Below are 14,324 nucleotides of genomic sequence, written 5' to 3' on the forward strand. Positions count from 1 at the left end.
GTTTAGAGATAGATGCTGAAGGCCTCACTGGACAAGGAAAACATTTGTAACTTTTTTAGCCTGAAAGCACTCTATTTCTAATTAAAATACCATTAATAACTCATTTGTCTTTCAAGCACTTAATCTCATTCATTCATATCCCAACTTAAAGGAGTTCACCAAACTACTAAATGACAAATTCAGGCAAGAGAGACTAACCTTTCTGAGAGCTCCCACGTGTTTCCATGTTGACCTGTCTTCCTCACTGCATTTAACTGAAAGTGCTACAAGACCCTGTATATATAGTAGAGTAAAAAGTACCTTCACAATGCAGGTGAAGTGATCTGAAAGAGAAAGAAAACATTATTATTTGTTTGGAATCCAGAATTTTATACTTGAGATAATTTTATTAAGATATGCCTTTTCTAGAACATATAATTGTTTTTCTCAACACTATTTGTCACCCAACAGATCTGAAATTATAAAATTATATGCCAGAAAACTTGGGAATTTCCTCAAATGTCTCATTCAATCCTTGTAAACAGGCTCAAATGGGCAAATGAGCCTTGTAAGGATGTGCTTGATACAGCAAAGCTAAAATTCATCCAGGTCTGAACTTGAATCCATATAGATCATTTTACTTCAGATCCAGTATCACTTTTATTATTTTATACTGCTCCTCCAGTAAATGGTTACTGCTTGCTGAAGTCAGAAACTTGGAGGCATCCTTGATACTTTCCTGTCTCTTTTGCCCTACATTCAAACAATCACCAAGGCCTGCCAATTTTACTTCGTCAGTATTTCTCAAGTTAATTCTGCCACTCTGGACTGGGTTACCACCATTTCTTGCTTAGTCCTATTAATTCCAGTATAAGTGGGTTCCTCAAGACCAATCCCAGGTTTGATGACTCCCTAGGAGAACTCAAGAGTCACTCATCAGTGACTGGTAGCCTAGAGCTAGAGATTTTGTAATCACCAGAGAATAAGTACAGTTGAAGGTATGGGAAAGGAAAGAGATAAAATTGAGAAGAAAGAAACCAGGAACTAAGGAGCAATTAAGAATAAGAATAAAAGGTATGGGAAAGGAAAGAGATAAAATTGAGAAGAAAGAGGAGCAATTAAGAGTAAGAATAAAAGGTTAATAAAACAATCTGTGAAAGAGAGCAGCAACATATCCCCAAGTCAGTTAGTCCCATCGTGCAGTACATCCCCATTTCTGGCAGAGGAGAAAGGTGGGAGAAGCTTCACTGGTTCCTAGGGCAACAAGGGCAGCTTCAGCCTCTACAGCTTACAATACCAATTGGATCCTCAGTTCCAGCTATGCAACCAACAAGGGAGAAAGGTCAAGAAACAGACGAAAAAGAGCTGCAAAAATTCAGATTGGCTAAAATGAGCCACTATAAAATTCAAAAATAAGTTGAGCCAAATATCAAAGAGGGGCTGTAGCACAAAGCCAATCAAATAGAAAACTCTAGACTAAAGAAAGGAACAAAGCCCAGAATAAATACATCAAGAAAATCAGATGCCAAGACACCAACAAAAATTTACTATCAATACCAAAAAACAGGAAGATATGACCCAGTCATAGGAACAAACTTAACATCCAGATGACATTAAGGAATAGAGACAACCAATCACAGATGTTCAAACAAAGCTCCTTCGTAAATTTAATGAGATGGCTAAAGAGATTAAGGATATTAAGACGACACTGGGTGAGCACAAAGAAGACTATGAAAGCACACACAGAAAAATAGCAGATCTTACGGGAATGGAAGGCTCAAATGAAATAAAAAATACACTGGAGAGGGAGCAGATATAGCTCAGTGATTTGAGTGCCTACTTCCCATGTATGAGGTCCCAGGTTCAATCTTGGGTACCTCCTTTAAAATAAAAAAAAATATTCTGGAGGCATATAACAGCATATTTGAGGAGGCAGAAGAAAGGATCAGTGAGCTTGAAGACACAGCCTCTGAAAGTGAACACTACAAAAGAAGAGATAAAGAATGGAAAAAATTGAACAGGTTCTCAGTTAAGTAAATGATAGCAAGAGATGTGCAAACATGTGTTATGGGTGTCCGAGATGGAAAAAAAGAAGGGAAAATGGGCAGAAGGAATATTTGAAGAAATAATGGCAAAAAATTTCCTAACACTATAGATGTGTGTGTCCAAGAAGCACAACATACTCTTATCTGAATAAATCCAAAAAGACCTACTCTGAGACACATACCATTCAGAATGTCAAATGCCAAAGACAAAAAGACAATCCTGAGAGCAGCAAGAGAGAAGTGATGCATCACATACAAGGGATGCCAATTAGATTAGGTGCAGATTTCTCATCAGAAACAATGGAGGCAAGAAGGCAGTGATATGATATATTTTAAATATAGCAAGAGAAAAACTTCCAGCCAAGAATCTTATATCTGACAAGACCGTCTTTCAGAAATAAGGGTGGGTTTAGAATATTCACAGATAAACACAAACTGAGAGAGTTTGTAACAAAGAGACTGGTTTTGTAGGAAATACTAAAGGGAGTGTCACAGTCTGAAAAGAAAAGACAGGAGAGAGAGGCTTGGAAGAGAGACTAGAAATGAAGATTACATCAGTAAATGGAACTAAAAGTGTAAAATGAGTGATAAAAATAAGATACAACAGATAAAACCCAAAGTTCAAAATGGGTAAAGTAAGAACTGCCTTTACAGTAATAACATTGAATGTGAATGGATTAATCTCCAATAAAAAGACACAGTCTGGTGGAACGGATAAGAAAATATGAGCCATCTATATGCTACCTACAAGAGACTTATCTCACACCCCCTCTATAATAATAATTGCAGACTTCAATATACCACTCTCATCTTTGGACAGAATATGTGAGCAGAAGATCATTAAAGAAACAGACAGCTTGAATAATATGATAAATGAACTAAACCTAATAGACACATGAGAACACTACACCCCAAAACAGCAGGATATACATTCTTCTGAAATGCTCACGGGTCCTTCTCCAGGATAGAAAATATGTTGGGTCACAAAGCAGAGCTCAATAAATTTGACATGATTTAAATTACACAAAGCACTTTCTCTGAAAATAATGGAATACAGTTAGAAATCAACAACAGGCAGAAAAAGGGAAAATTCACAAATAGATGGAGATTAAACAACACATTTAAACAATCAGTGGGTCAAAAAAGAAATTGTGAGAGAAATCATGAAATATCTCAAGACAAATGAAAAGAAGGAACACTACCAAACTCATTCTATGAAGCCAATATTACACTAATAAAAAAAGTCAGATAAAAATATTACAAAAAAAGAAAATTATAGGCCCATTTCCCTAATGAATATGGATGCAAAAAAATCCTCAACAAAATACTCACTAATCGAAACCAACCACACATTAAAAGAATTTTTCATCATGGTCAAGTGGGTTTTATACCAGGCATGCAAGCTGGTTCAACACAAGTAAATCAATCAGCATAATACATAATATTAATAAATCAAAGAAGAAAACCACATGATCATTTCAATTGTCACAGAAAAGACATTTGACAAAATATAGCATCCTTTCTTGATAAAAATACTTAAGAGAAAGGAATTGGAGGAAAATTCCACAATATGATAAAGGTCATATATGAAAAACTAACATTATACTCAATAGTGAAAGACTAAAAGATTTTGCAATGAGATCAGGAACAAGACAAGGATGCCCACTGTCACCACTGTTGTTCGATATAGTGTTAGAAGTTCTAGCTAGAGCAAACAGGTAAGAAAAATCAATAAAAGGCACCCAAATCAGAAAGGAAGAAGTAAAACTTTTGCTATTCACAGATGATATGATCCTATAACTAGAAAGTCCTGAAAAATCTACAATAAAACTACTAGAGCTAATAAACATGTTCAGCCGAATGGCAGGGTACAAGATTAATAAGCAAGAATCCATAGTGTTATTGTACACTAGTAATAAGAAATCTGAGGAAAAAGTCGGAAAAAAAAATCAAACTAAAAGAATCAAACATTTATTTTTTTTTTAAAGATTTATTTATTTATTTATTTCTCTCCCCTTCCCCTCCCACCCTGGTTATCTGTTCTCTGTCTCTGTTTGCTGCATCTTCTTCTTTGTCTACTTCTGTTGTTGTCAGCAGCACGGGAATCTGTGTTTCTTCTTTTGTTGCGTCATCTTGTTGTGTCAGCTCTCCAGGTGTACGGCACCATTCCTGGGCAGGCTGCACTTTCTTTCACGCTGGGCGGCTCTCCTTACGGGGCGCATTCCTTGTATGTGGGGCTCCCCTAAGTGGGGGACACCCCTGTGTGGCATGGCACTCCTTGCGTGCATCAGCATTGCACATGGGCCAGCTCCACAAGGGCCAAGGAGGCCCGGGATTTGAACCGCGGACCTCCCATGTGGTAGACGGACACCCTAACCACTGGGCCAAGTCCGCCGCCCAGAATCAAACATTTAAGAATAAACTTAAGCAAAGACGTAAAGCGTTTGTATTCAGAAATCTACAATGCATTGCTGAAATAAATCAAAAGACCTAAATAAATGGAAGAACATTCCATGTTCATGGATTGGAAGACTAAATATCGTTAAGATGTAAATCCTACCCAAATTGGTATATAGATTCAATGCAGTCTCAATAAAAATTCCAGCAGCCTTTTTTTAAAAGAAATGGAAAATACAATTATCAGGGAAGCGGACTTGGCCCAGTGGTTAGGGCGTCCGTCTACCACCTGGGAGGTCCGTGGTTCAAATCCCGGGCCTCCTTGACCCGTGTGGAGCTGGCCCATGGCCATGCTGATGCGCGCAGGGAGTGCCCTGCCACGCAGGGGTGTCCCCTGCGTGGGGGAGCCCCACGCGCAAGGAGTGTGCCCCGTAGGGAGAGCCACCCAGCGTGGAGGAAGGTGCGGCCTGCCCAGGAATGGCGCTGCCCACACTTCCCGTGCCGCTGACGACAACAGAAACGGACAAAGAAACAAGACACAGCAAATAGACACAGAGAACAGACAACCAGGGGAGGGGGGGAATTAAAAATAAATAAATAAATCTTAAAAAAAAAAAAATACAATTATCAAATTCATTTGGAAGGATGAGGGACTCCGAAAAGCCAGAAACATCTTAAAAAGGAACAAAGAAGTTGGAGGACTCCCGCTTATGAACTTTAAATCATATTACCTAGTTTCAGTGGTAAAATATCATGGTAGTATAAAGACAGACACAAAGACCAATGGAACCAAATTAGATGGTTCAGAAACAGACTCTCACATATCCATGATCAAGTGATTTTTGACAAAGCTGTTAAGTCCACCCAGCTGAGCCAGAACAGTCTATTCAACAAACGGTGCTGGGAGAACAGGATATCCAAAAGAAAGAAAGAGGATTCCTATCTCACACCTTATACAAAAATTAACTCAGAATGGATCAAAGACCTAAATATAAAAGCTAGAACCATAAATCCCCCTCAAGAAAATGTAGGGATATATCTTCAAGATCTGGTGGTAGGTGGTTCTTTCTTTAACCTTACACCAAAAGCACAAGCAATGAAAGAAAACAGGATAAATGGGACCTCCTCAAATTTAAACACTTTTGTAATTCAAAGGACTTTGTCAGGAAGGTGAAAAGGTAGCCCACTCAATGGGAGAAAATATTTGGAAATCACATATCTGATGAAGGTATGATTCCATGCTATATAAATAGACCATACAACTCACCAACAAAAGAACAAGCAACCCAATTTTAAAATGGGCAAAAGACTTAAAAACATTTCTTCAAAGAGGAAATACAAATGGAAAAAAAGCACATGAAAAAATGTTCAATATCATTAGCTATTAGGGAAATGCAAATCAAAACTACAATGAGATATCATCTCACAGCTCATAGAAAGGTCATTAGTAAAACAAACAAAAAACACAGAAAACTGTAAGTGCTGGAGAAGATGTAGAGAAATCGGAACACTCCTTTACTATTGGTGGAAATGTAAAATGGTGCAGCCTCTGTGGAAGACAGTTTGGCAGTTCCTCAAGAAGCTACATATAGAACAGCCATGTGATCTGGTAATCCCTCTACTAGGAATATACCAGAAGAACTAAAAACTGTAACATGAACAGACATTTGCACACCAATATTCATAGTGGCATTATTATTCACAACTGACAAAATATGGAAACAACCCAAGTGCCCATCAACTGATGAATGGATAAACAAAATGTGGTACATACATAAAATGGAATACTATGCTGCAGTAAGAAAAAGTGAAATTTGGACACATGTGATAACATTGAAGGCATTATGTTGAGTGAAATAAGCCAGACAGAAGAAGACAAGTATCACATGGTCTCACGAATATCAACTATACATGAACAATAAACACATGGAGTTAAAACCTAGAGTATAGACTCTGCACATGTCCTGAGCATACAATGCCACCCTTGTCATTGTCTGAGCCCAGAGCCTCTCGCCACTGCTTTATTATCAAGATGTCTCTTTCCAACAAGCTGACTCTGGACAAACTGCATGTGATGGGGAAGCAGATCATCATGAGAATGGACTTCAATGTTCCTATGAAGAACCACCAGATAACAACCAACCAGAGAATCAAAGCTGCTGTCCCAAGCATCAAATTCTGCTTGGACAATAGAGCCAAGTCAGGTGTTCTTATGAACCACTTGGGACAGCCTGATGGTGTCCCCATGCCTGACAAATGCTCCTGGGAGCCAGTTGCTATAGAACTCAGATCTCTGCTGGGCAAGGGTGTTCTGTTCTTGAAGGACTGTGTGGGCCCAGAAGTGGAGAAAGCCTGTGCTGACCCAGCTGCTGGTTCTGTGATCCTGCTGGAGAACCTCCACTTTCATGTGGAGGAAGAAGGGAAGGGAAAAGATGCTTCTGGCAACAAGGTTAAAGCTGAGCCAGCCCAAATAGAAGCCTTCTGGGCCTCACCTTCCAAGCTAGGGGATGTCTATGTCAATAATGCTTTTGGCACTGCTCACCAAGCCTACAGCTCCATGGTGGGAGTAAATCTGCCACAGAAAGCTGGGGGTTTCTTGATGAAGAAGCGGAATTACTTTGTTAAGGCCTTGGGGAGTCCAGAGCGACCCTTCCTGGTTATCCTGGGCAGAACTAAAGTTGCAGACAAGAATCAGCTGATCAGTAATATGCTGGACAAAGTCAATGAGATGATTATTGGTGGTGAAATGGCTTTTACCTTTCTCAAGGTGCTCAACAACATGGAGATTGGCACATCTCTGTTTGATGAAGAGGGAGCCAAGACTGTCAAAGATTTAATGTCCAAAGTTGAGGAGAATGTTATGAAGATTACCTTGCCTGTTGACTTTGTTACTTCTGACAAGTTTAATGAGAATGCCAAGACTGGCCAGCCAACTATGGCCTCTGGCATAGCTGCTGGCTGGCTGTGCTTGGACTGTGACCTGAAAGTAGCAAGAAGTGTATGCTGAGGCTGTTATAAAGGTTAAGCAGATTGTGTGGAATGGTCCTGTGGGATATATGAATGGGAAGCTTTTGCCCGAGGAACCAAAGTTCTCATGGATGAGGTGGTGAAAGTCATTTCCACGGGCTGCATAACCATCACAGGTGGTGGAAATACTGACACTTGCTGTGCCAAATGGAACACGGAGCATAAAGTCAGCCATGTCAGCACTGGGGGTGGTGTCAGTCTAGAGCTCCTAGAAGGGAAAGTCCTTCCTGGGGTAGGACTTGTCAGTAATGTTCAGTGTTTCCTGCCTTTTGGTTCCTGTGCATAGCCCCTAAGACAACTTAGGGCTTTCTGCCTTGCCTCTTGGCATTAACTTATATCTCCCTCCACATGATTCAGCTAGTGGCCAAGAAATGCAGTGCCAGGAACCCTTAAATAGCTGTACAGCACCTCATATTTAATGTACCCTGGATTTGCCTATATTCTTCAAAAGCCAATTTGAATTTCTTAGTGACTAAACCACTGTGGCTTTCTAGAGTGTGTATATATTTTGCCTGCTAAAATAAAGTGAGTTGTGTTAGCCTAGTTCTCTTTTTGAAGTAGCTTATTCTTTAGTTTTGTCACCATTTCACTACTCTGCACAGAAACAAGATGAAATTCTAGTTGCAGGTAGGGAGCGTACTAAATTGATCTATAAATAAACAAAAAAGTATCCATTAAAAAAACAACAACTAGAGTATAGGTTACTAGGAGATAGGATGAGGGCTGAGGAGTACTGATGAGGGGTACTGATGCTTAATGTATGTAAAAGTGTTAATTAGCTTGACTGTTAACAGTGCGGAAATAGAGTTGACAGTAACACATTATGCTTAGTATAACTAACAAAGCTGGTTTATAAACGGGATTGTGGCTGAAGGGGTAGTCTAGGGATGTAAATATCAACTGAAAGCTAGAGAATAGTCTAGGGACCGAATAACAGTGAACTCAGAGGTGGATGAGAATTGTGGTTAACAGTACAAATACAAGAATGTTCTATGAACTAGAGCAAATGTACATCACTATTACAAGGTGGTAAGACTATGAAGATGCATGGAAAAAATATAATTAATGTAACCTATGGTCTATAGTTAATAGCAATATTGTAATATTCTTGTATCAATGTAAAAGAAGTAGTGTTAATAACAGGGTACATGGAAAAATATATCTAATGTACGCTATAGACCGTAATTGGTGGTAACAGTCTGATATTATTATCTGTTACAAATGTTCCATGACAATGAAATGTGTAGGTGAAGGGGTGTTGTATGGGTATTCTACACATTTGCATGATTGTTTTTTAAGTTCACAACTTCTCTAATAAAAATATACTATTAGAGATATTCAAATATATTTTAAAAGGTCCCTGAAAATAAGTAGAAAAAGAGGTAATAGGAGAACAAAGAGAGGATGGTGATATCAAATTCAAGAGAAAAGAGTGTGCCATCACTTAATTAAATGTTTTAATAGAATGATGCAAATTATACAATTTGCCTGTAAGCACAAACAAAAAGATCTTAAAAGCAGGCAGTCATTTATTTTACCTGGAAATTATCATTCACATAGTTTCTTCTTACTGTGAACTTCATAAGTTTTTTTCCTTACATTAGTAATTCATTAAAAGAAATGACAGCTACTGCAAACATTGCTGTTAGCTTCTCAGAGTAGCAAAGTACTAATTTTTTTAGTCACTCTTTGCCTTATCAACATTTAAAAAATATTAAAATGTGAAGTTTTATAAGATACAGCTTAAGCTTAAAGTCAAACATCCACTCTAGTCATTTAACAAATATTTATTTATTGAATGATTGCCATGAATGAAATCAAGTCTCTTCAGGTCTTAGAAAAAACAAGGAATCATAGACCCACAGGGAAAATGGCAGGTGAAAAAAAGGCAGAGATTGGAATTAATGTTGCCACATGCAAAGGAATACCAAAAGCTACAAACAGACAAAGAAGGATTCTCTCCTACAGGTTTCAGAGGAGCATGGTTCTGCTGACACTTGGATTTCAGACTTCTAGCCTCCAGAACTGAGACAACAAATTTCCCTTGTTTTAAGTAAGCCACCCAGTCTGTGGTACTTACTACAGCAGCTCTAGGAAACTAAGACAATTTTTGGTCAACGGGTTGCTATCTTCCAAAGTTGCAGTAGGGAACAAAATCCTTCTAACACAATTCTCAAAATTTTAAAAGAAGGAAAAGATTTAGACATCTATTTCCATTCAATGTGTTAAAAAAAACCAAAACCTACTATCTGAGGGTGAAAGAAGGAAAACAAACGCTTACTTGAAAAGCCTTAGAAGCAATCAGACTGTAAACAATGACATAGATTTTAATTTTCATAGTGATATTGCATTAAAGGAAAAAGGAGGGTAAAATGGTATTTTCAAGGCTGCTCGTCCTAAAAGCTTACTTCTATTGATGACACAAAGTTCAAGATACTGGTAAGGTAGAAATGTTAGCCCTTTAAAAAGTAGATTTTTCCTTACAATTATAAATGCAAGTTATATTCTTTACTTCCTATTCTCAGCTGCTATGAGGACTGAACTATTAAATAGATGCTTCTATCTACTTCATCAAACATATTTCAGAAGATGAAGTGTTTATACTGTTACTTAGATGTACTTTGTCATTTAAAATTTTTTAATATAACTCATGAAATTAAAACATTTTAAAAGAATATCACATATAAATCTTTGCCCATATTTCTGATGTTTTTTTCCCCTAAGACAAATTCCTAGAAAAAGAATAAATAGTTCAAAGGGCATTGACATTAATTAGGGTATGTTTGACTATGGAAATGATATCAACAAAATCTTAGTAAACCATACTTTATTCAGTGAGGAAGGCATAAAACATGGTGAGAATTTTCCAAAATTGAGACAACTGTATACTTAGGGATTACTCACACTATGAAAGGGCATTTGTGATAGGTTTTGCAAGGTTTATCCAAATAATTTATGATGTCGTGGAGAGATGTAGTCATTAAACAAACATTCATTTATTTGCTGGCTTGCCTTCAAGTATTGTGCTTAGTGCATGATAAACAAGAAGATAAACAAGATTCATAAGCTTGCATAAGTCCCTTTCCCATAAGCAGTTTTAGTTTAAAATAATACAAACTGCTTCAAGTTTCTCTAAGGGAAAAAAATCATATCAGTAAATAGGATATAATCTGAAAATGGTATCAGATATTATTCTTTTCCAAAAATTACCACAAAATTTTTAATAAAAATAAATTATTCCACTGCTTCTATGAAGCACTCTGCACATATTGCAAGTAAACATCAAATCTTCTAAGTTTTCCTTTTTATGATCTGGAGTTATTTACAGACTAAAAAAATTTAGTCTGCAAGAAAAATAAATTTGTGGCATGCTTTTGTGTGTGTGTGTGATCAGTTCAAGTCTATTTTATTTTTGATGAGTGAAAAACCCGGTTTAATAGGAATTTCTTTGCCTCAGCATAGAAACTGAAAAAAGATCCGAAGTCCATGTAACAACTAATAAGGTACTTAATACTATTCTCTTCGGTAAACTTCAGGCAATCAAAGTTTGGTTGTTAATATACTGCCAACATTTTCAAAGAACATTATATAGAAGTAATCAAAATATAAGGCATAAAGATTCAAAGAAAAGTAACAGCCTTCTTGAATTTCAAAATAGAAAATAAGAACTGACCAGAAAATACCACTGAATTTTTATCACATTCATTCCAAAGTTATATACCACATTGGACCTAGCAATACACGTAAGATGGTGCTAAGTCCTGGAGAAACTGGTAATCTAGAGAGGAAGATATTCAAGTACCTGCTATTATGACCAAATGTGAAAACAGCACAATGAACAAATTGTTATGGGAAAGGGAAGAAGGGACATCAAAGAAAAAGTCTTCCAGGAAACAACAACACTTAGCTAAAGGACAGCCACAAGTTATTAAGTGAAGAATGGGGGTATGGCAAACATTTACACATGCTCAGAAATCTCCCATCTTAAAAACAAAAAGATACTCCCTCTGAAGGGGATCCACTTATAACTTCCACTCCCCCCTTGACTCTTATTTTTATTTTAATGAACTTTATTGATATATAATCTATATACAACAAAATGTACCTATTTTTAACTGTACAATTTGATGAGTTTTGACAAAGGCAATGTTACCAGTACCACAATCAAATATTTTCATTACCCCAGAAAGTTACCTTGTGCCCCTTCTGCAGTCAATTCCCTCCTCCATCACCACCCCTCACAGCCCTCTCTGGTCACCATCTCTGATTCCTCAACTCCCTCTCATTTCACATCCCACTGCGATCTGCATCTGATTCTAAATCTCCAATAGCAACTTCCTTACTGCTATTTCTAATTCTGGAGCTACTTCTTTTATTTGTCTGTGGCTAGGGGATTTTGTGTATAGTTAACTTTTTATGAGTCAAGATCATATTGAAAATCTGGTGAGAGGTAAGAAACTTCTCAGGAAAAAAATGCACAAGTACATACACATACAAAATTTTTCTATACTACTATAGGAAATTCATGGATTCCATGAAGCTCACTAATGAAGTCAAAAGCCTTGGTCAGACGAAGCTATCAAGACTCACCATGGTCATGTCATATCAACAGGATGCAAGCTTAACTGAAGAGTTTGAGTAGTTATTATTATACAGTGGGACTGAAAGACATTGAATATTTTAAAATCCACTAATTCATGAAAATGTTAAAAACCAAAATATTCAATCACCTTTGGAGAATGCTAAAATATAAAACCACTAATTTTTTTTCTGAAAAATTAAGAAATCAAGCATTCAATCTGCCCTTTCTGTACCAGTTCTACACTGGATAAACAAAGAGTTGAAAAGGAAAATTATATGTCTCCTGATGAAAGAATGAAACACCATCCATAAAATATTTTTTGCAAAAAGAAAAAGTAATAAACTAAATCCATGTGTCTAGATCTGACAGTTTATATGAAACACACAGGGATAGAAGAACATGTTATTAAATGAGATAAAGGATTGCAATCAGCAAAATAAAGACTATGGGAAGTTCTAAAAGACAATTCATATTTTTCAACAAATAAAATATACAGGGAAACGGACTTGGCCCAGTGGTTAGGGCGTCCGTCTACCACATGGGAGGTCCGCAGTTCAAACCCCAGGCCTCCTTGACCCGTGTGGAGCTGGCCCATGAGCAGTGCTGATGCGCGCAAGGAGTGCCCTGCCACGCAGGGGTGTCCCCTGCGTAGGGGAGCCCCACACGCAAGGAGTGCGCCCGTAAGGGGAGCCGCCAAGCGCAAAAGAAAGTGCAGCCTGCCCAGGAATGGCGCCGCCCACATTTCCCGTGCCGCTGACGACAACAGAAGCGGACAAAGAAACAAGAAGATGCAGCAAATAGACAGAGAACAGACAACCGGGGGAGGGGAGGGAATTAAATAAATAAATAAATCTTAAAAAATATATATATACAGGGAAAAAGAAATGAGGGACGGGAAATACAGAGGTTAAAGAAACTGAAGAGACATAAACAACCAAATGCCATGTTTGGATGCTAGCTCAAACAAACTAACTGTAAGAAATAATTTATAACAATCAACTAGGAAAATCTGGACACTGGATATTTAATGATATCAAGGCATAATTGTCAATTTTTAAAATATTGTGGTTATGTTTACTGAAAGAATCCTTATCTTTTAAAGATACATAATGACTATATGGATAAAATTAAATGATGCCTGCAATTTACCTCAAAATAACTCAGGGCAGGAGGGGGAAGGGAATAGGTTAGGGCATAAATAAAAATAAGATTGGCCATGAATTGATAACTGGTGGGCATATGGTACATGAGGACTCATTAAACTCTGTTCTCTACTGTTACATATGGTTGGAATATTCTAAAAAGTTATTTAGCCTGGGTTTGTAAGAAAGTAAAATTGAGGTACTATCTTTCTTAAAGTGAGTAAGAAATAATAAGTACCTTTCTATTTCTTTTACAGACTCTGCCTATGGGATCCTGGAAGCACAGGAAAACCTATAATCACTAATACCAGATGCTCTGGAGAATCCTAAAGAATCTGTATCCTATACAGTATGGTCAAAAACAGAATCGTGGAGCTCCTCAATGACGGAGGAGTTGAGAAAAACAGCAAACATGATACAACCCTGAGTAAGTGACCTACATTAAAAAGATGATTTTAGGCTTTAAACACTGTGAATTCAAAGGAAGGAAGAATCGTGGTCAAAAAAAATATAAGTGTAAGTTTTGTGGGCATCTCCAAGAGGGCTTCTTAAAAGAGAGGATGAACTTCCTCATCCAACTCTCCGTCCTGCTGCCTTAAACAAGTTTGTGATGGCTGGAACTTTAGCAATCACCTTGGAGCATGAAGATGAGAACCACACCTTAAAATAGAAGGACCTGGTATGTATACTTTCACATGAAAGAAAAATAAATTATCTTACTTAAGCTACTGTGTTATTTTGGATTTCTTCTCTGTTATATATAGCTGAAAGTGATCCTAAATGATTTAGTTCCTTCTCCTTAGACATACAGAACTAAACATTTATATCTTAAGAAAGTGATGTATCAGAAGTTATTTCTGAGTTTATTCTTTGGAAGTCAGGGATGTGATGGGCACTACGATGAATAAGATATAAAAACATTAATAGAGATCAAAGACAAATACTTGCCTTTAATATATTTAATTTGAGCATCTGTAGAGAAAATTGATGTTAAAAGATCTTTTAACCTGAAAACTGTGCTAAAAATTTAAAAATTTGAAAAGAGATCAGGTAGGTTTCTGATCACCTATTTTCAGGGGAACCATCTAACATTCTAGATCATATAAACATTAATATTTTCTTCCCCTCCTTTTCTATTCTAATAATAACCAG

At 37.2% G+C, this 14,324-nt stretch overlaps 2 protein-coding genes across 7 annotated transcripts in view; one reads left to right on the forward strand and one right to left on the reverse strand.

The window, feature by feature from the left end:
* UBR3 (ubiquitin protein ligase E3 component n-recognin 3) overlaps positions 1-14,324 on the reverse strand; it is a 280,063-nt gene that overhangs the window by 27,154 nt on the left and 238,585 nt on the right. For all 6 annotated transcript variants that reach the window (XM_058300669.2, XM_058300664.2, XM_058300668.2 and 3 more), the window contains one exon: positions 199-323. In XM_058300669.2, coding sequence (XP_058156652.1) covers positions 199-323 — 125 coding nt within the window. The remainder of the gene's footprint in view (positions 1-198; positions 324-14,324) is intronic.
* LOC139439357 (phosphoglycerate kinase 1-like) lies at positions 6,454-7,734 on the forward strand. The gene is given in 3 exon segments (XM_071216504.1): positions 6,454-7,419; positions 7,421-7,472; positions 7,475-7,734. Coding segments are annotated over 3 exon segments (1,278 nt in total).

The sequence above is a fragment of the Dasypus novemcinctus genome, chromosome 7 (genome assembly GCF_030445035.2).
Source record: "Dasypus novemcinctus isolate mDasNov1 chromosome 7, mDasNov1.1.hap2, whole genome shotgun sequence".
In the NCBI taxonomy this organism is placed as follows: Eukaryota; Metazoa; Chordata; class Mammalia; order Cingulata; family Dasypodidae; genus Dasypus; species Dasypus novemcinctus.